The sequence below is a fragment of the Lotus japonicus genome, chromosome 5 (assembly GCF_012489685.1).
Source record: "Lotus japonicus ecotype B-129 chromosome 5, LjGifu_v1.2".
Taxonomy (NCBI): domain Eukaryota; kingdom Viridiplantae; phylum Streptophyta; class Magnoliopsida; order Fabales; family Fabaceae; genus Lotus; species Lotus japonicus.
The window spans coordinates 58,203,855-58,227,729 of record NC_080045.1 but is presented as its reverse complement, the minus strand read 5'-3'; the positions used below and the strand labels follow the sequence as shown (position 1 = coordinate 58,227,729).

The window sequence follows — 23,875 nt, the reverse complement described above, 5'->3', positions numbered from 1 at the left end:
CAAACAAATGAAAGCCCAAGGTTATTTATTTTCATCTCCTACTAATGTAAAAAAGTAGTCTGGAACATGAGTAAAGACACTACAAGGAAAAAAACGACGCAATAGCTGATTTTGTGTCGGTTTGGCATCGAGACTGACATTAAAAGACCCAAAGCTAACTTGTAGTGTCGGTCATAGGCCAGTCCTACATATTAGCGTTGGTTTAGTCAACTTTAAGCTGACGCAACTCGCGATAGACTTTGGTTGACATAAATTCTTAAATATTTGTGCCGGTCATATGCGTCAATGTTAACTAGTGTCGGTCTAACCAAAGCTAATATTAATTGTCAATGCATAAATGATGATGACTTACATCATTCAAACACAATTAATTTACGAGAGACTAAATTGGTCCCTCTCAACCAGGTCAAACAATAATACTCCTATATAACTTGGAGTTACTATGTTAGCATATTTAAATTAGGAAAACTCTTGAGAGGAGAGAGTCAATTGAGATACTCTAAATTGTTAGCAAAAATGATGTAACTCATCACCAAATTTATATTAACGATCACAATCAACAAGGTAAATCTAATGTACACTACATCAAACAGATTAAAACATATACGCACAAATCATAATAAAGCACCAGTGTGACAAAATTCTGTTCAGTTGGTCATTAGTCCTATTCCTATATCACATTATATACATATACAAACTTGTATTCTGATGAATTTTCAATGAAAACATACCTATCCAAATCTGTTCTCTATAATTAGGTAAATGCCAAAAAACATACTATTTATATGGTAACTCAGTTGGAGAAATTAGCAATGGATTGCGTCGGTGATAAAGTAGGAGGGAATGGTGAGTTAAAGATGCCTGGAAAGGCAGTCTGTAGACTGTACTAGCCAGAAGAGAGAGAGAGAGATGGGACGAAGAGGGGCATTTTGGGAAGTATAATGCATCATTGAGAAGAGTCTATCATGGTTTTGGCGTTATACGAGAGGGAGGAGTGAGAATACACAAGGCAAAGTGGTGGGGTTAGTGTCCTATGTGGTCAAAAGAAAAATTGACTCAGAGTCTTTGACTGTACCCCTTGTGAGTAGTAGTGAGTGAGAGAAATGGAGGACTCTGCCTACTTCTGCAACACTTGTCAGTAACACCTTTCCCCCTTCACTCCGTGGTACCCCAAAAAGCCATCTTCCATTCCCAAAATGCCCATGCATCCAATGCCCTTTTCTTTGTGTTACAACAAATCCCCATTAACAATACTTCGTTACTTGCACACCCTTACCTTCTCCCAATTTATGTCCCAAGAATCCTCATCAAAACCATTTGGTGTTACCAAATTATTTGGCATTATCATGTAAGTAAAACCAGCACAAATAAAAGCCTCATGTCTAAAATTAGTAGCATATTTATATGTAGTGTGTTTGGTTTTCCATCAAGAAACTCCAAAATCAATTATGAACAAAAATACTGTATATGATTGAATACGCACAAGAAAATCACGATGAGTCAAAATTAAGGTGAATAGAAGCAATTTTCTTTAGTTTTTGTGGTTGCCTATCTTGGTTTTTCATCATGTATTCAGACATGCGCATTAATGTTTGAGAGTCGTTTTGAAGAATTGATCTCAATCTTGTAGAAGCTATAGAGATTAGTTTCTGCGTTGAACATAAACATCATTTTACTTTCAACTCATTTTCACTATAATAAATTTTACCAAATTCAATTGTGATGCTGATCCACAAACAGAGTTCATTATTCTATTACATACAACAACCAATAACATGTTTGAATCAAGTTTTCTCTAATTCAGAATCAATGCTAAAACATAGATAAGTTTTCCCCTAAAATTGATTTTGGATTCATAATCAATTTTATAAGAGTTCATGAACTAAACACCATATACTCATATCTCATCAAAAAATCAAGATCAATCCATCTATATTTAGAGAAACAAACAAATGTAAAACATGAATAAAATTAAAATTATATACATCATAATCACCAGATCAACAATATTGTCCAAATAAACAATCAACATGACCCAATTGGTTTTGATCTCCATCAAAGAATAGAACATGTATCATGCATCTAATGGGTAGTAGTGAAGTACTGACTCAAAAATATTAGACTCCAATTGAATTTTAAAAAAGTGGTAGAGAAAGAATGGCTTCATAAATAATACTATAATAATATGACTTTTTTTCTTCTTCTTTATCTTTGGCCATGGCGTTGAGAATTAATGAATGATTGAATGGCACCAGAGAGGTTGGACACAGCTGTGACAAGGGTGGCTAAGCCTTGTCGGTGAACCTCATTCCGATTCTCCTCCATCTGAATCCGCCTCTGTTCCAGCTCCATCATCTCACGGTGCCTCTTCTCCTTCTTCTCCTCACAACTCCTCAGAGCTCTTGCTAGCACCGATGCACTTCGCATTATGCTTGAACCAATGTTCCTCACTTTCCTGCGTTTTGATGATTCTGATCCATTGTTTTCTTCCTGATCACTTTGCTCTGACCCTGATGATTCTGTTTTCTCTACAATCAAACAAAGTTCCAATATAGAGTCACACAAATGTTCATGTTAGAGTTACATTATTGAATCAAAATGATGAAAGATTAAATTAGCAAATTTGGATTCCTTACTGTCAATGAATCATGAATTCACTAAAGTCAGGTGTATGATCTTAGTAGCACGATTACAGTCCCTAACTTCGATGAATGCATGACTTCTTAACTACTGAGAATATGGTCCCAAATTAACTTATAATATGTGACAAAGACTAAGCATGGAATTAAAAATGACGCTTTCATCAAAAGTAGACATTTCTATAGAATGTGAAGATGGTTCAATGAGTATTTAATTTGCATGAGTATGGTTGAGATAATATTGGTCAAAGCATTGGCTACGTGGAGATTGAATCTGACAAACATTATATTTTTTAATTTGGAGTAAGATTTGAACTTTTGGAGCATTAAGGATTAAGGATTATGTTAATGATTACACCCTGAGGGATTAAGCTCCTTAGAATCTATTGTCTTGGGCAGCCCACAAAATCCATGACAATCATGAGGAGGTACCTTTCACACACTGGTCTCCATGATTGTACTCTAGAACTAGAACCATTAATTTATTTTATTTTTCCCAATGTAATTTAATTTTCAAATGTTATACTTGCAAACAAAGTATTTATCTAAATCACTGTAACTAAATATTAAGTAAAAGTGGTTTTATAATAATATGATATGAGATGTGTTTTAGAAAAATTTCACTCATAATATGTGTCAAAATATTATTAATCCACCTAAAAATAAAGTGATTTTATCAAACAAAGCATTTTAATTTCCCTGAGTTTATTATGGGAACCAGAATCTTTGTGCAGGGGAGCAACGTGGTCTAAGATACCACCAATGGCATGACTCTTCTCACTCTTCTCGACATACACCATTTGATGAATTCTACAGATTAATCAAACGGTTATAAAACGCTCACACCTTTCAGATGTATTAAAATAGCATGGAGCTGACTGTACCATATGAAAAAGAAGAGATGAAAATGGGTCCCATTTAAGTGTGGCAGGGTTTACAGAACCTGCAAGTTTGACCGATAACCCACACACAACACAACATCCAAAAATCGTTCAAAGCAAAAGAAAATAAATTAAATTTTAAAAAAAGTGAGCTGTGTAGCACATTGATGGTGATGAATGATGATGAATAGTTGAATTAATTATACATTACCTGAACCAGCCGGAGTGATGGAGGTAGCTGGCGGTTGTGGTGGTGGAGGAGGTGGTGGTGGAAGAGGTTGTGCTTGAAGTGGTTGTGGATGTTGTGGTGGTGGTGTTGAAGTGACTAATGTGACAAGAGGTTGTTGTTGTTGTTGTTGTTGTGGGGTGGTGGTTGTAATAAATCTTTGAGAATTTTTCCTTTGAAGAACATCACTTATGGCTTGGTAGATTTCAAAGACCATGTTGGAAGGGAGATTGTGGTCTTTTCTTTGTTGTTTGTTGAGGGTCCAATAAGAAGGGAAGTTATAGTTATGATCTTTGGATTCTGATTTGGATTCATAGTCACGAACCTTCTTGTAATCACGGAGCAAGTTGTCCCATTTGTCATTGCATTGGTTCTGGCTTCTTAAGCAGCCATGGCTCCAGCAATAGTTTTCTACCCATTTCCATCTAAGCTCACCGCTTGTTCTGCTGCTGCTGGCGGCGGAACATGCAGCGGGGGAAGGTCTTGGTGTGGTGGAAGGGTCGTGTGGGGTTGTTGTTGTTGTTGGTGGTGGTGGTGGTGATGAGGCTTTGAGGCGGCGTTCATCGTCTAGCTTCTTGGCGGTGATGAGGATTAGTGTTTCTTGGATGGTCCAGTTTCCCTTGCGGTAGTCTCTGGGAGCGGAGGAGGAGGAGGGTAATGGGGGTGCGGTGGTGGTGCCGTGGAGGAGGGGTAGGTGGTGGTTGTGGTGGTGGTGGTGGTGGGGGTCGGGGATATTGATTGGTGGAGGTGGTATTGGGGTGGTGGAAGGGTCAGTCATGGTTTTGATTTGGCATGAGATATGGTGAGTGAGTGAGTGAGTGAAGGAAAGAATGACTGTGTTGTGTTGTGTTGTGCTGTGATATTATACTGTTGTTTCTTGTGTGTGAGTGTGTTAATTTTGATGGTTATGATCTATTGGCCTTGTGGTGTTGTTGTTATTGGAATGATGGTATAAGGTGAGTAAGGATAGTGACTGAGTGCGTGAGATTTGTTTTTGTGGAAATGTGTTTGGGAAAATGATAAATTCATACCCAATTTCACCCATAACACTAGACCATGAAATAAAATTGAGAAAATTAAAAGATATGATAAAAAGGTACGATGGTAAATAGATGAAGATTACGTTTAGGGGTGTACAAGGGACGGGTTGGGACGGGTTTTGGTTAACCCTAACCCGGCCCTAAATATTGACCGGGCCAATTCTTAGACCCTAACCCGTCCCTAGACCCGAAGAAACCCGACAATATGCGGGTCCAATTTAGGACGGGTCTATGTAGGACGGAACCGGGTTGACCCGAGGGACAATAAATCTAAGACTATTTAATATTAATTATAAAATTTAAAGACAATAACATACTAAAAGGGTTACAAGTGAGAACTATTTTTAGAAGAAAGAGCTTGAAATGATCCAATTCTTGCATAATCTATATCATAATCTATTGCACTTGAGAGGTTTACATTTTATTTGATCTATATGCACGTGTCACTCATTTTGTTTGATCTCTCTTCACTTGTCTCACATGTGCATTACATGATTTTCTCTTGTTAAAGCATGAACGTGTTCATCTTTTAACCAACGTTTATTTAATTAGTAAGATAGATGTTAAACATTTTCATATCATCCACATGGTAAGATAAACTTGAGCACCATCTATCACATTTTGACCATTATAACAAATTAAAATTTTATAAAATATATATGTGGGACGGGCCGGGTGGCCCGTATGTCAACCCGAATCCGACCCGACCCGAAGCCAGATAACTCAATGATCAACCCTAACCCGGCATCTTTTAATGATCGGGCCGGGTTCCCGAAAGACTTGGGTCGGGACGGGTTGGCGGGTAGGGCCGGGTCTTGTACACCCCTAATTACGTTGAATTAGTGTTTAGGTCATGCCTGATGCATGACCCCTTCATAGTCATTGAATTTATTAGTTTTTTAACCAACTATTATGATATTTTATCGGTTACTTGTTAGATGGGTTTTTAGTAATTAAGGTTTTCCCCATAATAATTAATCCCAACAAAGCCATGCCAAAACCTCCATCTTCCCCATTAGAACCCTTAACCTCCACGTAGGCGCACAATATTGATGGTAGAGAAGGAGTGAGACGTCGCAATGATGTAATGAGGACACATGATGTGGTGGAGCTTTGGCTAGATGGTAGCTCGAGATTGTTCATTGGCTGAGGAGAGGTTGTTCAGTTGTTGGCTGAAATCGAAAAAACACCTCAATGGAAGACTATCGGGCTTAGGCAAGTGTTTCAATGACCAGTGGTTTTAAAAGGTAGTTATCCCTCCTAAGCTAGAAGGTCGAGTACTCGTTGCCCTGGTTCTCTGTCTTTCTCACCAATGGTAATCGCGACCAAGAACCACCTCACCGTTAAGGGTTAATCTCGCCATCAAGCCAAAACCTCCCTCAAATTCGAAATCTTCATTAAGAAGAACTTCTAAAGCCATCTAAGGATAAATTGGGTCTTTGCAAATAAAACTTGAAGTTTTTTTTTCTTTTCTTTTCTCTCTTCACAATTTTCTTGAAAGATCACTATAAGATGCTTTTTTTATTTTGTAAATTTTCTTCAGAGGATTTTTTTGATTTTCCTATTCATCTGATATTTGTCTTCACTTTCATGATAGAAATTATGGTAGCTTCGAAAAGTGGAGTTTGAAAATTTGGTGATTATAAAAGTGTGGTGCTTGAAGAAGAAGAGATTAAATTTTTACGGCTTAAATATGTTTTTGTTTCCTCTAAAATTAGAGTACTTTTGCAAAGATTTTACTGTAACTTAATACTCTAAACATAATTTTTAAATTTTCAAGTCATGTTACCTGCTGTAGCAGATAAAAACTCTTAGTGGTGGTGCATAACCCATGCCTCTCATACATGCGCGGTAAACACCACCATAAAAATGAAAATAAAAGAAAAATATGAAGAAAAATGATTGAAAATAAGATGGAAAAAATTATGTGAATGCATAGTAGTAACTATGTTGCTTGTGAAGATGTGAGAGTTGAGAACTCTTGTGGTGGTAAAAAGTAAAAACTAGAAAGAGAAGGTGAATGGTGATTTTACAGCAGCTTCGGATATGGAATGTTGGCACGTGCGGAGTATGGTGAAGACTGTGTTGGATGCACGTGGCTGAACTGTGAAGTTGGATGAGTGCTCTTGTGTGCAATAAAGAGGGATCATTTATGATCTGTTTTGGTTTGAGAGCTAGCTTTTTAGTTTTTGGATACTGATACAGAACAAGAAGAAATGGAAATCATGACAGTAGTAGTAGTATCTAGTATGCATTGACCGAAGAATGGAAAATTGAGCTGAGTGATAATTGAAATAGAATAAAAAAAAATAGAATTAATGGTCAAATTAGTCCCTATGTTTGTAAGCGAGTTTGGTTTTAGTCATTTTAAGAAAAAATGACGTTTAGTGGCGGTCATTTTTACAATTACTAGCGGTTTTTGACTGCCATTAACTTCATTTTTCCTCGAGAGACTATATTGATTTACGAACTCAGGGACTAATTTGACCATTAACCAAAAAAAAGTTGTATTCATACTATTTTTTTATACTTACAATACATTAATAATTGTACACACCCGGATACGGATACGTAATTGATTATTTTCTAAAATACAGACCCATATGTTAGGGGTTCATAAAACTATTTTCGTTATATCTCAAATCATCTATCTGAGCCTTCTAACATATCCTTTCACATTAAGGATTGTATTTGAAGACATGACTCTACATATACAGAGTGACTCATATAAGAATGATCTCCAACAAATAGATTTAAAATAAATAACCTAATACTATATTAAAATTTTAGTTAAACATAATATTATTCAAAATTTTATTAAAAATATAACCATTTAGGTTTTTTTCGCAAGAGAGCTTAAGGCTTTTTATAGAAGCTTTAATTAGTGATTCATGAAAAGTAACATACTTTTCAAATTCATTTACACTTACATATGTAAATACATAGCAAGAAAATTTAATTAAATTTATACTTATATTTTATTTGTAGAATTTTTTTTTCTTTAGAAAAATCAAACCTTGTTTCATGATGTTCCCCAAGGTTAGACATAGTAAAGAACAACATTATTTTAAACACTTTATTTCTTATTATTAGTTAAAATTCATGGAGACTCGACTGAATTTTATGGTTTTACTCCCAATTATGATGGAACTAGCATGGATTTTAACTAATGAAAGAAAATGCTAGAAAGAGAGAGTAGAGTTTGGTTAGCATTTAATTTATAGGATAAAGTGAGTCATGACAATTCAAGGTATGCGTCACTATTAATGATCATGATGATTTAGTGAATTTTTCACTATAGATGAGTGAAATCCTAATATAAGTGCTTGAAAAATACATAGTAATAAGTGAATATTTTCAAGAAAAACAAGAAATAGTCGATAAATGTAAATTTATATTTTCTTAGAATGTAAATTTACAAATAATTTTTGTAAGTATTACTATAAACATAGATTGAAACCTTGATCACTTATTATAGGCCTCTAATTGATCTTATTATTCTTTATTCACTCAGACAAATGATTCTTCTTGTATATATTGGTCACAATATTATTGTTGCCGAACCTAATCTGAAATCATTCAGATTACGAAAGATCTTTTCCAATCTCACTCTAAGTAAAGAGATCTTGAGCAACTGAAATATTTTCTAACATCATTTTGTTCTGTACCTTCTGCACTGAAGTAACTCAATTCAAACCACATTATCTACATCTTCCTGATTTGTTATTCAAGAGGGAAATTTCCAATATAATATTCTCCCATGTTTAGGAGGTATGTTAGAATTAGTTATTTAACAAGTCAGATGCTTAGTTTATTTCTGTTATATCCGTTTGTACACATATCAATATCATACTTTATGTAATTTGTTCTGTTCTAATTAATAACAAGGTTTCTATTCAGTATTCTTTCTCTTCATTCTCTATAGTACTTAATGAGCTCTAATGTGTAAGTATGAACTTTCATTCTCTATACTTACAGCAATTGGATGGAGGCCAATTAAATAGAATTACCAAAAACCCCATGTTCAAAGTTATCTATGCGTATCATGTTCAAAATTAAGGAAGCTATGTCCCACAAAAAATAATATATTCAAGTCGTAAATTATTGTATTTAGATAAGGTCAAATAGTGACTGTGCATACATACACAGTGAAGGTAGAAACATGTCACACAAACAAATAAACCAAAGCCAGAGCCAACAACAGACAATATATAGCTCTATCTGAAATTGTATAACTGATTCATACCTGTTAACAGTGTTAAGATCTGAGAAGATTTCATCTTCAGGTGAGAACAGTTTCATGTCTAATAGTTTCATACTATTCCTTCAATTATATTTCTACAGACTTACAATACAACTACTGTCTCCAGGTGAGTATACAGTTTTGTGTCTCATTCATTAGTAATTTCAAACTATTCCTTCACCAAGTAAAATTTTTTTGATCTTCATGCATTGCAAGTCAGATTCATGGTAAGAAATTTATGGTTTGAATTGATTACATTGTAGAGTGGTTTGAATTGAATTACTTCAGTGCAGAAAGTACAGAACAAAATTTCACTTTCTTTCATGGTGGTGACTAAAATAGTCCCTTAACAATTGCAAACACAAACCTTTTCCTTCACCCAAATCATACCAAAATGAACAGTCCTGGACCAATTGGTTCAGCAATATATTAAATGTGAACAACACTTGAATTTATTATACTTAGCATTATGTGCACAAATTGTGCATTTAGCTTTTATTCAAAGTAGATATGCCATCATAGACAGAAAAGTCTGGAGGGACAGAACAAAGGTAGCAAATACAAATTCAATTGCAGTCATTCATAATACATACATTGCCACACTACAAAGTGACAGTGCTTGACATGCAACAAAACAACCCCAAAGGCATTACTACATCATCCAAACAAACCAAAGGAAAATGGAAAAAAGAAGACATTGTCCCAACTTAAAAACTTAAACATCATTGAAGACAAGATACAAGTGGTGGAGCTGTTGTTTGTTAATTGGATATGATGATTGATTAGACACGAGTCCCGGCAACAGGAACATGACCAGCACCACCCTTGTGCAATGGATCTCCAGTTCCATAGTCTGTGTCACGGTAACCAGGACCATATCTGCTGCTGTAAATGCCTGCATGGATCAGCATAAGGTACAGCAATTGTGTGAAGGTCAGGATGATAATGAATGCCTCCACTATCCTCAGTCTCCACCCTCTGTGCCCTCCAATGTGTATCTGCTTGCAAGCCAAGCTGCATTGCACAGACACAAATAGTTAGCCTCATCAAAATCAATTCTGGCACTCAGAAATGTCAACATATAATTAATTTTGACTATAGTATTAATCAATTGCACACAAGATGTGATGGACACTTCAAAAATTTCAAAGTATTTGTAAGAGCTGAAAATTTGTGAAGGATCAAGGAAGAGAGGGTGAAGGTTTTACCCCATGGCTAGAGCTGTGACAGCCCAAGCAACACTAGATGTGGCTCCAGCAGCAGCTAAACTGTCACTCCTCCATGCCCTGATGTGATTGCCACCAATGAATTTGGACACTATGCCAAGAACGGCTGCTAGTATGGAGAAGATCAAGAAGAACATGGTTGCTCCATTTCCACCAAAACCTGAAAGCAACATAGACAAAAAAAGGATAAATTTTTATTTTATATTCAAATTAAGAATGTATTAAGTAACTATTTTTGTCTGTGATTGAAATCTTCTTGTCCCACCACTAAAATTTTAATATATCAAGGACACATGTGCTCATTCATGTTTTTTAATTAAAAAATTGAGACTAAAAAAATTAAGACACCCATTTGAGTACAAAAGATCTGTTCTGTTTGTTAGTAGTAGTAGCCATTAGCCAACTGTTTTAAACCAAATCAAATCAGGCAATTGTTATATGGTATTTTAGTATAGACGACACATGAACTCTAAGTTTGTCAATCAGTCAATCACTAAACATTTGTAGGGTATGTTTGGTTACATTACATGGTAAAATAGTGAAAAATTGAAGCTTGCTACAAGACTTACACTTATTTTTATCCACTTTTTGTACTCTCAAAATCAGTAGCTAATATTAAAACCAAACACCAACTTAATTAGTGTCAATTAAATGTGAAATTAGAACAATGTGAGTTACTTATGTGAATATAAAGTTGAATAAAGAAAGAGAAAGAGATAGAGAGGAAATGTGAACTTACTGGGGTGGTAAGTTTGGCCATTGATGAACCTGTTGAGGCACCAACTAGCAAAACCAAGGACAATAAAGTACATGATCAAGTTCAGAAACAGCAAAGGAGCTGCAACGTTTCTTCCCACTGCCATATTTCAGCACACACAGCTAGTACTTTTTGTGATAAAACAGAGAAATAATGCTTGAACCGATTTTCTTCACTTCAGATTAGTCTCGATCTTTGTTTGATGAGCTTCAGAGAGTAGCTTAGGGAAGAAATATATAGAGGCTTCAAAGGTTTCATGAAGACACGTGTCAATCAAGGAGGGACTGCATGTGTTCTCTCGTGTACAGGTGGTAGGACACTTGTCATGTCTCTTTCTTAGAATAGGAGAGGAATCTCGAAGTTTAATAAAACGGTGCCTTATCCAGGACAAGGGAATAAAATATTTAATGCTGTGCTATAGTTTCTTTGGATCAATCCAGATTCACAGCATTGATTGTCAACATTTTAATTTTTTGTAAAAAAATTTATAAGGCTACTAATTGAAATTCTGTTTCTTCTGTGAAGAAATTTAGTACTCACGAATTTGCTTTCTCAATAAAACACCAATAAGCTATCAATAAAGCAAATCAACAACTTACAATCACACTCCACAAAAGGGTTGCAATGAATACTTTTATAGTAATTAACAAAATTAATTGTATTTCTCTGTATAAGAAAATGAGAGAGTATGAGTTAAAAGAGACTAGTCTAATGAGTCAAGTTCATTTACCCACTCATGCATGGAGATTGGTGCTTTCACACACATACCTCTAAATTGTTTTAAATTTATTTTATGAATTAATAAAAACTTATATGATTGTTACTTATAACTTATTTTAGCTTATTTCAATAAATTTCTAAGTCAGCTAAGCAATAATGTGATAAATGTTCATTCTCATAAACGCTTAGTTGTTCATTGTCATAGGCACTTCGTTAAATCATTTTTCCAAACGCACCCAATATATATGTGTCTCTATGTCAATGCTTCATAATGAAAACAGAAAATTCTTTAATAAAATTGAGCCAATTGTATAAAAAAGTAAAATAAAGGCTGTGGGTTTATTGCAGTGATGGCCTCTTAGCTGAGTTGTAGTGGTCATGCTTCTCTGGCTTTCTTAAGGGTTGTTATGCAGCAGGGGTGTAGAAACAGAGGATCATAGATTCATAGTAAAGAGTAGAATTTTTAGTAGTTGGGTTTGTCTTGGCTTGTGCGTAAGAACCTTATGTGAGGATAATCTTCTTCTTCTTAATTTGGCAATAGGGCAGTGATTTACTTAAATTTGTATTTTGGGTGGATATTTTGTATGATATAAATTGGGAGCTTTACATAGTACGTGGGTTGTTATGTCTATTGGGAAAGATTGCTTCTCAATGTTTTCTTATAGTCTTTGACGGATGTTGCCACTTATTTAAGAAAATGTTGCATGTTACTCCAGGATTCCATGGCTATATATAACATGAAATGAGGTATAAGAATTATTGTATCCAATATTGGTTAGAAGTCACAAACCACACTTCCTTCAGCAAATAAGGCTATTGGCTAGTGTTTTGCAGATGATTTGCTTCCCTTTCCCTATATTAGAAACCAAAGATCAAAAGCTTCATTTAGTTAAGCATAGTAGTCTTTATCAAAGCCACCGTAGTGTTTATCAAACCCACCGTATGTAACCCCCATTTGCAACATCAAATGTGTCACTTTTATTATGATAAAGAAGATACCTTTTTCTTGGATTCTTGGAGCTTTCTTTGTAGCTGATTTGGAAGTTGGACCTTTGGATGCATGCACCATCACTTGCTTTAGGAGCAGCTTCTATCTTGGCCTTCCCAAAAAGTTGTGCGCCAACGGGTTTGTCAGCCTTCAGGGGTGCCATATGGCTCAAAATGGTTTTGTCTAGCTAAAATAGTTACCCGAAAATTAGTTGTCAAATAGCTACGAATATGCAATTCTCACAGCTAATTCGCAGTAATTTTGGTAGCAGTGTTTACGCCCACCATCCAAATAGGTGGAGGCTGGACAGCCCCGCTAGAAGATATCTTAAGAATAAAATTGATGTGTTGTCCTTGTCTATACCAGCTTTGCCTTTTATAGGAGTCTAAGTTCTAAACTTACTAACTAGGCCACAATAGCAATGGGAGAACTCCAATAATCCCAACTTACAGTTGATGGTGAATTAATGGTTGATAGGAGATTGGAATTGAATAAATGTTGGAGATGGATCATCATATGAATTAAACACTTTAGAATCAGATACTTCTGCTCAGTGAATTTTACTGACATTATCTTTGGTGCACCTTCCAGAAGTGGATATATATATCTTTAAAGGATAAACCTTGAACCAGAAGCAAGTTCTTAAATTAAAATCTTTGATGCATCTTACTATGTTGTTATTTTTCAGTCTTATGATTTTGTCATTGTATTCCTTGAAACTCGAAAGTGAACTGTTGGTGCAATCATACACTGATGATTTTGAACAATCTGATCACCATAAAATAGAGCATCTTTTATTAATTTATTAGGCCAGCAAGGAGTTACATGGAGACGAATCAACAGAAGCAACTAGTGTATACTATGGTACTACTAATAAACTTCGTGGAAGAGCACTATATAACAGTATCCTTGTTGTGGACTCTTCACATAATCCCAACAACTATATATTCCTTTTACTTTTTAGTCATCCACAGTACTTCACTGGGGTGCCTTGGCCTTGCTTGCCTGAAAAACCATCAAAACATTATTTGATCATAACCACAAATTGACCAGAAAATTCATGCATATAAGCTGTTAGACATGAGTACAATAACATTTTAATCCTCAAGTATGAACTCTGAAACATATCAAATGAGCTTTAGAAGAGTTTGTTTAGTTTAGATGCATTATGCATACCTTCCTCTTAGGCTGGGACTTCTGCTCAGTTTTCTTTGGGGCTGGCTTGGAGGCTTTGCTCCCACTAGATTTGGAAGCAGGCTCTTTCTTCACTGGCCCTGGTGCTTTCTCAGCAGGTTTCTCAGCTTTGATGGATGCCATTTCACACTACTCTCTCTTCTAAGCAAAATGTTGGTCACTCTATAGCCTCAGGTTGTAATTAACACTACAGGGCACATCCATTTATAGAAAAGTTCTTAGTATAGTGCTACTAAACCTGCAAATTGCTCCAGGGAATGGAATAAACTGAACTATCGGCTTATAGAGAGATGCTGCAGCATTTGATTCTAATCTAAGGCATATTTAGCAGATATTATTATCAGTGGGATCATATTCTACAATTTGTTTTACGTAGTTGAGTTGAGGCCTGCATGTTCCTTATGAAGCCCTCTTGAAGACTGGTATAATTTACTTTTCCTAATAACTAGATCTTTATTTTCTTTTATAGATAGCAGCTATAGACCTTTTGATCAACTACAGGATTATGGGTAAGTGGTACAGAAATGGTGCATGTCATTGTCTAGGAACAAACAAATTAAATGTAGTGCATAACCTGATTTGATGTAACTATTAGCCTACATGAGTTCTTAGAACTAACTCAGTGACTAGCACCGTGCCTGTTTGAATAACAGTTTGAGTGAATGTAAACGTACGTTGATCCAATGTTGCCAGTAAGTTTTGTTCGCTATCTTTGCTTTGGAAATCGAGATTCATACATGGAACAACTTGAACACAAAAACAAACACATGAATGCCTATGTGACTATGTATGCATTTATTATGTACCTAAAAAAATTATAAGCAAAGTATGTATCCATTAAGAAAGATGAGACACCAGATGACAGACTGTCATTAGGGGGCCTAAAATTGGATGAATCACTCCCTAATTCTAATAGTTAAAGATATAAATAAGCACTTTATCCTAGCAATATATATTATTTCAAATAAAACTTCAAAGGATGAAGGTTTACTTGATAGATGTATGTTGAAACTAGAAGTCCTCCATGGAGGTGAGTTTGAAAGTTATGAGTCTAAATGCTTTATTTCCAACTAGATCAAGACACTCTCCTCGAATTATGGATGGATTGGATCCACACACTGGTCTAGTCCAACAAATGGTAATAAGTCCAAATGGCTTCAAGACCATGACCCAAGGGAAAAAATTCAGACTTTCAGAGACCCAAAAAGACAGAAGACAATGAAAGAAGAAAACTATTAAGAAGAATGGCTCAAGAGAATAAATGATTTAACTAATGTTAGACATGTATCATTTGAGACTCAAGTTCGAATAAAAGGAGGACAAGAGCCCTTCAGATTCTCTGCACTCTCTGTTTACCTTGTAACCAATAAGTCATTATACACTTTTTAATTTGATAAGTCATTTTTTAGTTAGATTAATTGTAGTCATTATCTGATGTGTCATCTTCAATATATTATCCTAAAGTGGTGGATCATATAGAGATTATCCTACATAAATATATTACTAATAGATATTAGTAAATTATTTAGTTTCTAGAGTATTCAATCATGTTTTGTGGCACTAAATCAAAAAAACTATTTTATATTAGTATTGTCTACAACATTTGAGGGAATGAATGAAGAAAATTGAGCTTTACTATCTTTTGGTATTTTTTCTTATTTTCTTAATGCAAAACCCTAGTAGAACCAAGATGTTATTGCTTATTCTATTTCTTCCCTTCCTCACCATTTTCTTTAGCTTTTAAATTTTCTCTCTACCCACATTTCTTTTTTCCTTTTTTCATTTCAGTATCATGCATGAGCAAAACTTATTTCAAGTCTGTCATCAATGTAGGCAGGCTTTGGGTGTTAGGAGGGCAAAGAAGAATAGTTTTGTCGGACTTTGGGAAGTATTGAAACTAGAATTCCCATGTATGCTTGGGTGTTATGTGTTAAAATACCTTGGGAATTTTGGATCACATGGTATCCTCTATAACCAAATCAACACACTCTGCCTCAATTATAGATGAATTAGGCTCCCGCACTAATCAAGTCCAACAATTTAGTGTTAGAGACACAACAAAACCATTTTTTTTCTAAATATTACAAAAATAAATTCTTGACAATAATATTTGGGTTTCAAGAAAAAACTAAATAATCTTTATATGGATCCATAAAAGTGCAGAAACAAGAAAATGCTGAGAGAATAGGCATGTACTGGCTTATATGTACTAAGTTGCAACATTAATTAGATTTCCATAAAGATCCAAAGCCACTCTTTGATGTAGTGGTACAATACAACTGGTTTTTCTCCAAACAAAAATTGGACCACATTTCTACAAATTTTGATTGCTTCATTTCAATGTCTACTAATAATCACAAAGTACTTAAGATATTCTATATCCAATTTGAATCAAAATAATTACTACTTATTTAACTAGTAGCATGTTTGGATTTCCCCTGAATCAATTCTGTTACCCAGAACTACTCAATTTTGTTCTCCCCATAATTGATTTTGAACTTAGAATCAATTGTAGAAGAATCACAAACATGGACTGAGGCGATGATTCATACAATCTTGAAAATTAATAATATGATCTCTAATATACAAGTCTTTAGTCAGTGAGGCTGCCCCATCCTCAAAGCTAGATATGCCACAACTCTGTATCCAACAAACATCACAGCCAATGCAGCCACATCTCCCCACAAGTCATCAAGTTCCAAACACCTTATAGCTGGAAAATCTCTCACCTTACAATGCAATCCTTTCCCACACTCATACACCTCATTCACTGAATACTGAACACCTACCAGCAGGTTATAGCAGTAATGGCTGAAAGAAATGTACTTCAACCAAGCTATAAAAGAAGGCATTTGCTGAATGTAGTAACCACCAGCCAACAGAAAAACGAGCATGGTCACTGAAGCTAGTGTTGTGGCCTGCTTCACATCCATGAGAATTGCCCCCAATGCAAGGCCTATTCCTTGAGAGACCAGAACATTGAAAAGCATGATCAAGAGGGTTAACACAAATGTGACTAGTGAAGGTTTGAGACCACCCATCCAGTAGGTGATGGTTACAAACATAGTGGGAAGAACAAGCTCCATTGGTAAGTCTCCCACCATCCTAGCAACATAGTAGGAGGAGAGATGGTACATTCCTGATGATCTTTCTTTTATTAGCATTGGCCTCTCGAGAGGGAATGCAAAGATTGCATTGAAGAGAGGGAAGAATCCCCAGAATATGGAGAAGAAGAAAAGTAGTCCTACCTGTTACAAGAGTTATGTTGTTATAAGTACTACAATTCACCACTTTCTATTGAATTTTAAAGCAAATTAACTAGGAAATGATACCCTCTATCCCATTTGGTGTTTCTTTCTCTATCCGATCAATCAAATTGTGTCATATCACTTAAAACACCAGCGTAAAGATATAATTTCCATACTCATACATACATGACTCAATTTGGTCGGTGGGACTGGATAGGGAAGAAGACCCCAAATGAGGGCACAAGATCTTCATCCGATTCCAATTACGGATTAACATATTTTGTCTATAAATTTTGTCTTAACTTTCGGTCCAATAATGAAATCTTGTCATATCAACTGAAAAAAAACATGAGTGAAGTAGTTACAAATTTTTAATCGACATGACAACGTTTTGTTAGTGGAACAGGAAGTTGAGACACCATTGGCACAAAAGAATTTAATCCTTCTATTACTTGAAATTTTGAGTTGCTCAATTAATAACCTTGCTTTATAAAGTATTCATTTTATTTTTGAATTTTCACCCAGGAAAAACAGAACATAGATTCACAATACCTGATCTTGTATGTGTGAGGGATCAGAGTGCCACCATAGAAGTCCTGAGAGAATGGACACAGACAAGACTTGGAAAATCCTTAAGCCAGAGAAAGATTCATGCCTTCTTTCCTGTAAACCCCTTTTAAGAAGCACCTTAAACTGCTCCCACCAGCTAGTGGCCCATTGGTTATCAGAACCTGCCAAGAATGAAAAATGAACACACTTAGCCATGGTGTAATATAACATAACTCTGTCCATTGCTGCTAGATTAATTTCACTCACGTCTAGCTGTTCCTGATGTGAAAGCTACTTGCTCACTGTTGTTTTGATGAATCTCTTCTTTAAGAAGAGGATATAAGTTCTTCTTATAGGATGAAATTAGGGACTGTTTGACTGAAGCTTGATCCTCATGGTGCTCTATCTGATCATCATGTTTGACATCAGCAACTATGCCTGCAAAACCCCAGAATCTAATGAATGAGAAGGATTACTAGCATCTCTCTCAAGAAATTTAATGCAAATTCACCCAAGTCTCAGGCCTATAACCAAATATTAGAGAAATCCAAGGACAATCATCAACCATGCTTGAAGATGCTTCCACTATTGTTGTTTTTGTCTTCAGATATCTTGTCCAATTCTAGGGAACTGAGTTTGATTTCTCATCTAATTTTAAAATTAGGATGAACTTGTGAATTGTCATACATGGCTTGTGACACTCTAAGGATGTTTTAGTAATGTATGTTTACTTAAAATCTAAGAATTATAGTTTCTAATCAGAAGTGATTCAAGAACATTTCACTGTAGAACCAACATACTACTAATTGTTGTTAGGAAAATTGTTCCACCAATCACAAAATTCTTTTGAAAGTAAGACAATATGTGACATTATTCCAAGCACCTTACAACACTTGTTAAGTTTCTCTTGTGTTGATCTATGACAACACAAAAGAAATCTCACATGTTGTGAAACTGGCCCAAGGCAAAGAGGGATTTCTTTTAGCAACAGTGTCTTTTCAATTTACTGCTGCTAATGACGCATTATCTCTTGCCACCTTGCATGGGTTTTCAGAGTAAAAGCTCAACCCTTTTGACCACCATTATCAAAAATTTGAAAATGAGCCATCACCTTACAATTAACGACAAGTGTTGAACTCCCTCTCTAAATATCACGCACATGGGGTCACTTTTGTTTCATGAAGTTGACATGCACAAAATCACAAACTTTCCCTTCTCATTGTAGAAATACGAGAATAAATATTCTCTTGATAAAAATTCACAAACATGAAACATTATAATCAATATCAATATCAAAATATATTAAAAAAGAATAACTTTTAGCATTACGTGTCGCTCTCACAGGCCAAGTTCGTGACGTATCGCTCCGAGATTAATTCTCACTTAATTATTTACACGTCAGCTTGTCCACCTATTAATTCACATTTAATAATTTACACATCAGCTTTTCCACCTTGATCCTATTTGCCACATGTGCCATGATTTTTCTTTACCTTATTTCTCCTTAACATTTTTTCAATTGCACAGCTCACTGTATCTTTTCAATTGCATCTCGGTAAAAAGTCTGATAACAACTTGTAGATGATGAAGTGTGTTGTGTTCTCGGACTATTATTGTACATAAACTTATGATTAAGATTTGAATAGAGAAAGGGAAAGCATTTTGATGATGGAAGAGGATCTAATAATATCTCTACAATAAATTTGGGCCATCACATTTACTTTACAACTTTCTTTATCTCTTATATAATCTCCATCATATCTTTATCTTTTATTACATTTCACTTTACAATTTTCTTTATCACATATATTCCACCATACCTTTTTCTTTTTAATTTTTAAATAGATTTATGGATAGATCACAAAACAATATCGACACCCACAAGCATCAATGTTTTTCTCTTTATTTTTAATTATCTAATACATCATATCATATATCACATCTATAATCAAGAGTGCATCTAAGAGGAGCAGACAAGGGCCACTACACCTTGAGAATTTGATTTTTTTTTTATGTAACTTTATATACAATTTTTTAATCCTTAGTTTATCCCAAAAAAATTAAATTTTTTCGTATTTTGTTGCGACCCAATAATAAAATTATGGATGCGTCCTCTATCATTTATCTATCTTTTCTTCTTATCTTACTTTAGGTGTTTAACCAAAATAGTATACATCAAACATAAATATCTATGAATAAAAGTTTGGGTTGTGTGTTCGATTTTGGTGACAATCACGGGTCAGACCATGTTTCCAAGACCATAGGCCGCTCATAGAGATACTTCAAATCACTCACCAATCTTACCCTCATATTGGCAGCGAGAATTGAACACACAACCTTCTATGGGGAAGTGACTCGTTCTAACCAACTGAAGCGAATATGTTTAACAAAGAAATGTAAATGAGATATTCATTGAAAACTTATATATATGAATTTTATCTATGATGTGAATTAGGCTAATTCTATTGACAAATAACTTACCGTTAGCAAGGTCAAGAAGAAAATCAGCCGGGTTGACAAAGTTGAAAGCGGGCATATAACCAACCGACTCAAGATAATCCATGACCCGACCTGCATTACCACTATAAATGGGGCACCCGTCAGAAAGCACCACAACCTTATCAAACATCCGGTACAACCGACTCGACGGTTGGTGAATGGTGGTAAGCACGGTTCGACCAGCTCGGGCGAGCCTTCGGAGAACCGAAACGATAAGCTGAGCCGTTGTCGAGTCCAGACCGGACGTCGGTTCATCCAGCAACAGCAAACTCGGGTTCACCAACATCTCCTGCCCAATGCTCACCCTTTTCCTCTCCCCGCCGGAGATTCCCCGGAAAACCCCCATGCACCCGCCGATGGGGCTGTTCCGGCATCGTGTTAATCCAAGCTCCGTAATCACCCTCTCTGCATGCTCTGCCTTCTCCTCCCTAGTGAGGCTATTTGGTAGCCTCAGTAGGGCGGTGTAGGTGAGCGTCTCAAGCACGGTGAGATGAGGGTAGACGATGTCGTCTTGCGATACGAACCCGATCCTGCGCTTCATGCAGGTGGGGTCCGGGTTTCCATTGTAGGTTATGGTGCCAGAGACTTTTCCAGTGAGTCTTCCGGCGAGGGCGGTGAGGAGGGTGGTCTTGCCGCTCCCTGAGGGGCCCAACATTGCCGTCAGTTCGCCGGGTTTCGCTATCCCCGTCACGCCGCTGAGGAGTCTTCTGGTTACTTTTGCCTCTTTTGGAAGAACACATCCTTTATTCTTTTGACTTTGCAAGGTTATGCTGTATGAAACGTCTTCAAACTACAAAACAAAGACACAGGAACGAAAAATGGCCTCAATTTCAAAGATAGGCAAACATATCCATTTCATGCAAAACTAAGTACCTCTTTGGGCCATTTTGAACATTTACATAGTCAAGAGCATTTTGGAGCTTATCTACTATAAAAAACACTTAATAAATTTTAATAAATGTTTTCTATCCGCATCCAAACAGTCTCATTGTCTTCTCTGCGTTTAAGGAATTTGCATAGCAAAGAGAAAAGTTTTGTTGAGATTTTAATATAGTTTTCTAATTAACTTACTTAGGGAAGTTAAGCAATCTCATTATGTGAATTAGAGCCACCATATGCGGATTAAAGAGTACTTATTATTGCTTATTTAGTCTATTTTTATGGAGAGAAAAACTGGGAAATGCTTATTTGTCTGTATGCAAATAGACTCTTCATGATATGATGGAAGAGAGAGTATTAATGATGAGTACCTTGAGAGTGACAGGACGCAAGGATTGATGAAGAATGGAAAATGATGATGTTGTTGGGGTTGTTATTGGATCATGAGGTTGAAACTTTGGAGAACTACCATTGTCATCGGAGCTGGGTTTTACCTTGTTAGTTGAAGAAGAACCCTCTGGTGATTCGTTGTTCTCAGGTCGGTTTGTGATGGCTTGGATATTGTTGGGTGCAATATTGGTTTCTTGCTCAGGGGGCATCATCTTGATTTATGAAGTTTGTTGAGGAAAGTTGAGAAGAATTAATTGAATGAACTAGGAAGAATATGAAGAAGCAGAGTATAGATGAAGATAATGGTGTTCAAAATTGAATGAGGGAGAAGGAGATGTTAGAAGAGGAGTCACATGAAAGAACAGGTATAAAGTGAGGAAAGGGCACGAGAAGCACACGAATGAAGATGTGTGATTTAATGATGATATAACAATAACAATATATAGTCTAAGCAAGACAGAGATCACCACCATCTGCTGATACTGTTTTAGTTTTGCTATTACTACTATACTACCATTTGTTGTTTAAATTATGTGATGTCCCTAATTAATTATTGTTGGAGTCTTCTAAATCACTTAACTCCATTTTAAATGGGTACAAGAATAAATTTTTAGAAAGTGTAATTTATCTTTCCTATGTACTAAAAATATGAAGTAATAAAATTTACAGTATGGAAAAAATCGAGACATACAAAATTTATATACATACTTATAACACACCACTTAATAGAGGTTTTTTACCCTCGTGAACATTAGCAGCTCCACTAAACGGTAATATCAAAAATATGTCAATGAATATTCTCTAAGATAAATAGCATTTTTGTTTGCAGTTTTCAAAACAGACATGTTTGATACGATTTGTTTTTAAAAACTATTTTTGAAAATAGTTCTCATTTTCAGTACGTTTTTAAACAGTAAAACAGCTAAAAGATGTTTTCAGTTTTTGTTTTCATTTTTCATATATCAGTTTTCTAAATGTTGGAAATCATGTCATTTAAATTGTTTTCTTCTTCCGAAAACAGTTTTTAAAAACTGAAAACTAAAACTGCAATCAAACAAACCTAAAATGCATATACAAGTGATGATTTTTTTGTTGTATATCAAAAATATATCTGGAGCCGTTCAGGATTGACCATTGGACCTCTCATCAACAACCATATATATATTTACCAACTTTTACTACTTGAGCTATCATCTGTCGACATAAACATAAGGGTTAATATTCATCACTTGAGCCATAAGTGATGAATTTCATAACTTTGTCTTTATTTTTATAAATAATCCATTGTTCCAGAATTCCGGGATTAATTTTTTTTTTCACTAGTAATTTAAACATGGTTTGTAATGCTCCAAATAAGATGGTGAGAAAAGATCCACGTGGGTCTTGGTTTTGACCTATTTTCTTTTTCCCTTACGTGGAAAAATATTATACTAGTGTCGAATTGTTAATACTTGATGGATATGATGTCATATAGACTTGTTTAAATTACCTCAAATTCAAATTGTATAGTTAAAATTTATGATAAATTTAATTTTTAGAACACAAAAAAAACCGTACGAATAAGTTTATACGCCTTATGTCACACACATCATATATAATATGGGTGCCCACTAGGCTGGACCTTTATTATTTTGGTCCACCGGTGCACTAGGGGTGTTACGGACTTTGCACAAGAGCTATTTAGGACTTTACCCATTTCTCTCATTCATCCTCCCACTCTCCCCTTCCTCCCTGCTTCCTAGACCCATAAATTAAACACCTTTACACCCACCCAAACACGAAAGCTTCTGCAACACCACCCTCGACTACAGCAACACCGTGACCCATTTCGACCTCGCCGTCAGTGTCTCCACCACTTTCAGTCGCCCCATCCCATCGAAAGCTTCAGCAACACCATCGTTCACCCAACCTCCATCTTTCTCTCTCGGAAAAAATCAGATCTGGATTTTTGAAACTTGAAAGCATGTAAGTTGCTAGAGTTCTGCAATGTAAGGGAGAGTGGCTTGCTAAACCGAGAAGGGTGGTGAGGTGGCGGTGGCCAAGATTAGGGCGACACCGGAGAGCGACGCTGCCGGAGAGAAGCCGCCATCATCTCGTCCTGGGGTTGACTAGCTAGGTGAAAGAGGGTTTTCATTGTATTTTACATTTTTAACCTTTCATAACCATCCATTTGAAGAATATTCTGAGAATATCTAATCCAATGGTGTTTAATGAATGCTCCACTGGTGGACCAAAAAAAAATTCCTCACCCTAGTGGGCACCTATAATATGATGTATTACATTGAACGGAGCCACGTGTATGAATTGAAAGGCATTTGTTTGATTCCTTATTTTATTTTTTTGTGAAGAAAGTAATGGAGATATTTTAAAGCTTTGGGAAAATGAAAAAGCTCCTA

General features: G+C 35.7%; 3 protein-coding genes across 3 annotated transcripts; all 3 read right to left on the bottom strand.

The window, feature by feature from the left end:
• Nucleotides 1-1,962: 1,962 nt before the first annotated feature.
• On the bottom strand, nucleotides 1,963-4,689 carry LOC130718588 (trihelix transcription factor ASR3-like). Its single transcript, XM_057569196.1, has 2 exons — nucleotides 3,732-4,689; nucleotides 1,963-2,528 (listed from the first exon to the last, which is right to left on the bottom strand). Exons 1-2 carry the CDS (start codon nucleotides 4,522-4,524, stop codon nucleotides 2,206-2,208), a joined length of 1,116 nt encoding a protein of 371 aa, XP_057425179.1. The 5' UTR covers nucleotides 4,525-4,689; the 3' UTR covers nucleotides 1,963-2,205.
• Nucleotides 4,690-9,458: 4,769 nt separating this feature from the next.
• On the bottom strand, nucleotides 9,459-14,117 carry LOC130721217 (membrane protein PM19L). The gene is made up of 5 exons (XM_057571979.1): nucleotides 13,897-14,117; nucleotides 12,732-13,725; nucleotides 10,995-12,585; nucleotides 10,238-10,415; nucleotides 9,459-10,043 (listed from the first exon to the last, which is right to left on the bottom strand). Exons 3-5 carry the CDS (start codon nucleotides 11,116-11,118, stop codon nucleotides 9,812-9,814), a joined length of 534 nt encoding a protein of 177 aa, XP_057427962.1. The 5' UTR covers nucleotides 11,119-12,585; nucleotides 12,732-13,725; nucleotides 13,897-14,117; the 3' UTR covers nucleotides 9,459-9,811.
• A 2,000-nt stretch (nucleotides 14,118-16,117) lies between these two features.
• On the bottom strand, nucleotides 16,118-21,897 carry LOC130718024 (ABC transporter G family member 21-like). Its single transcript, XM_057568455.1, has 5 exons — nucleotides 21,461-21,897; nucleotides 20,193-21,000; nucleotides 17,979-18,149; nucleotides 17,715-17,893; nucleotides 16,118-17,162 (listed from the first exon to the last, which is right to left on the bottom strand). The coding sequence occupies exons 1-5, from the start codon at nucleotides 21,689-21,691 to the stop codon at nucleotides 16,512-16,514; spliced, it is 2,040 nt and encodes a 679-aa protein (XP_057424438.1). The 5' UTR covers nucleotides 21,692-21,897; the 3' UTR covers nucleotides 16,118-16,511.
• Between the last annotated feature and the right edge of the window lie 1,978 nt (nucleotides 21,898-23,875).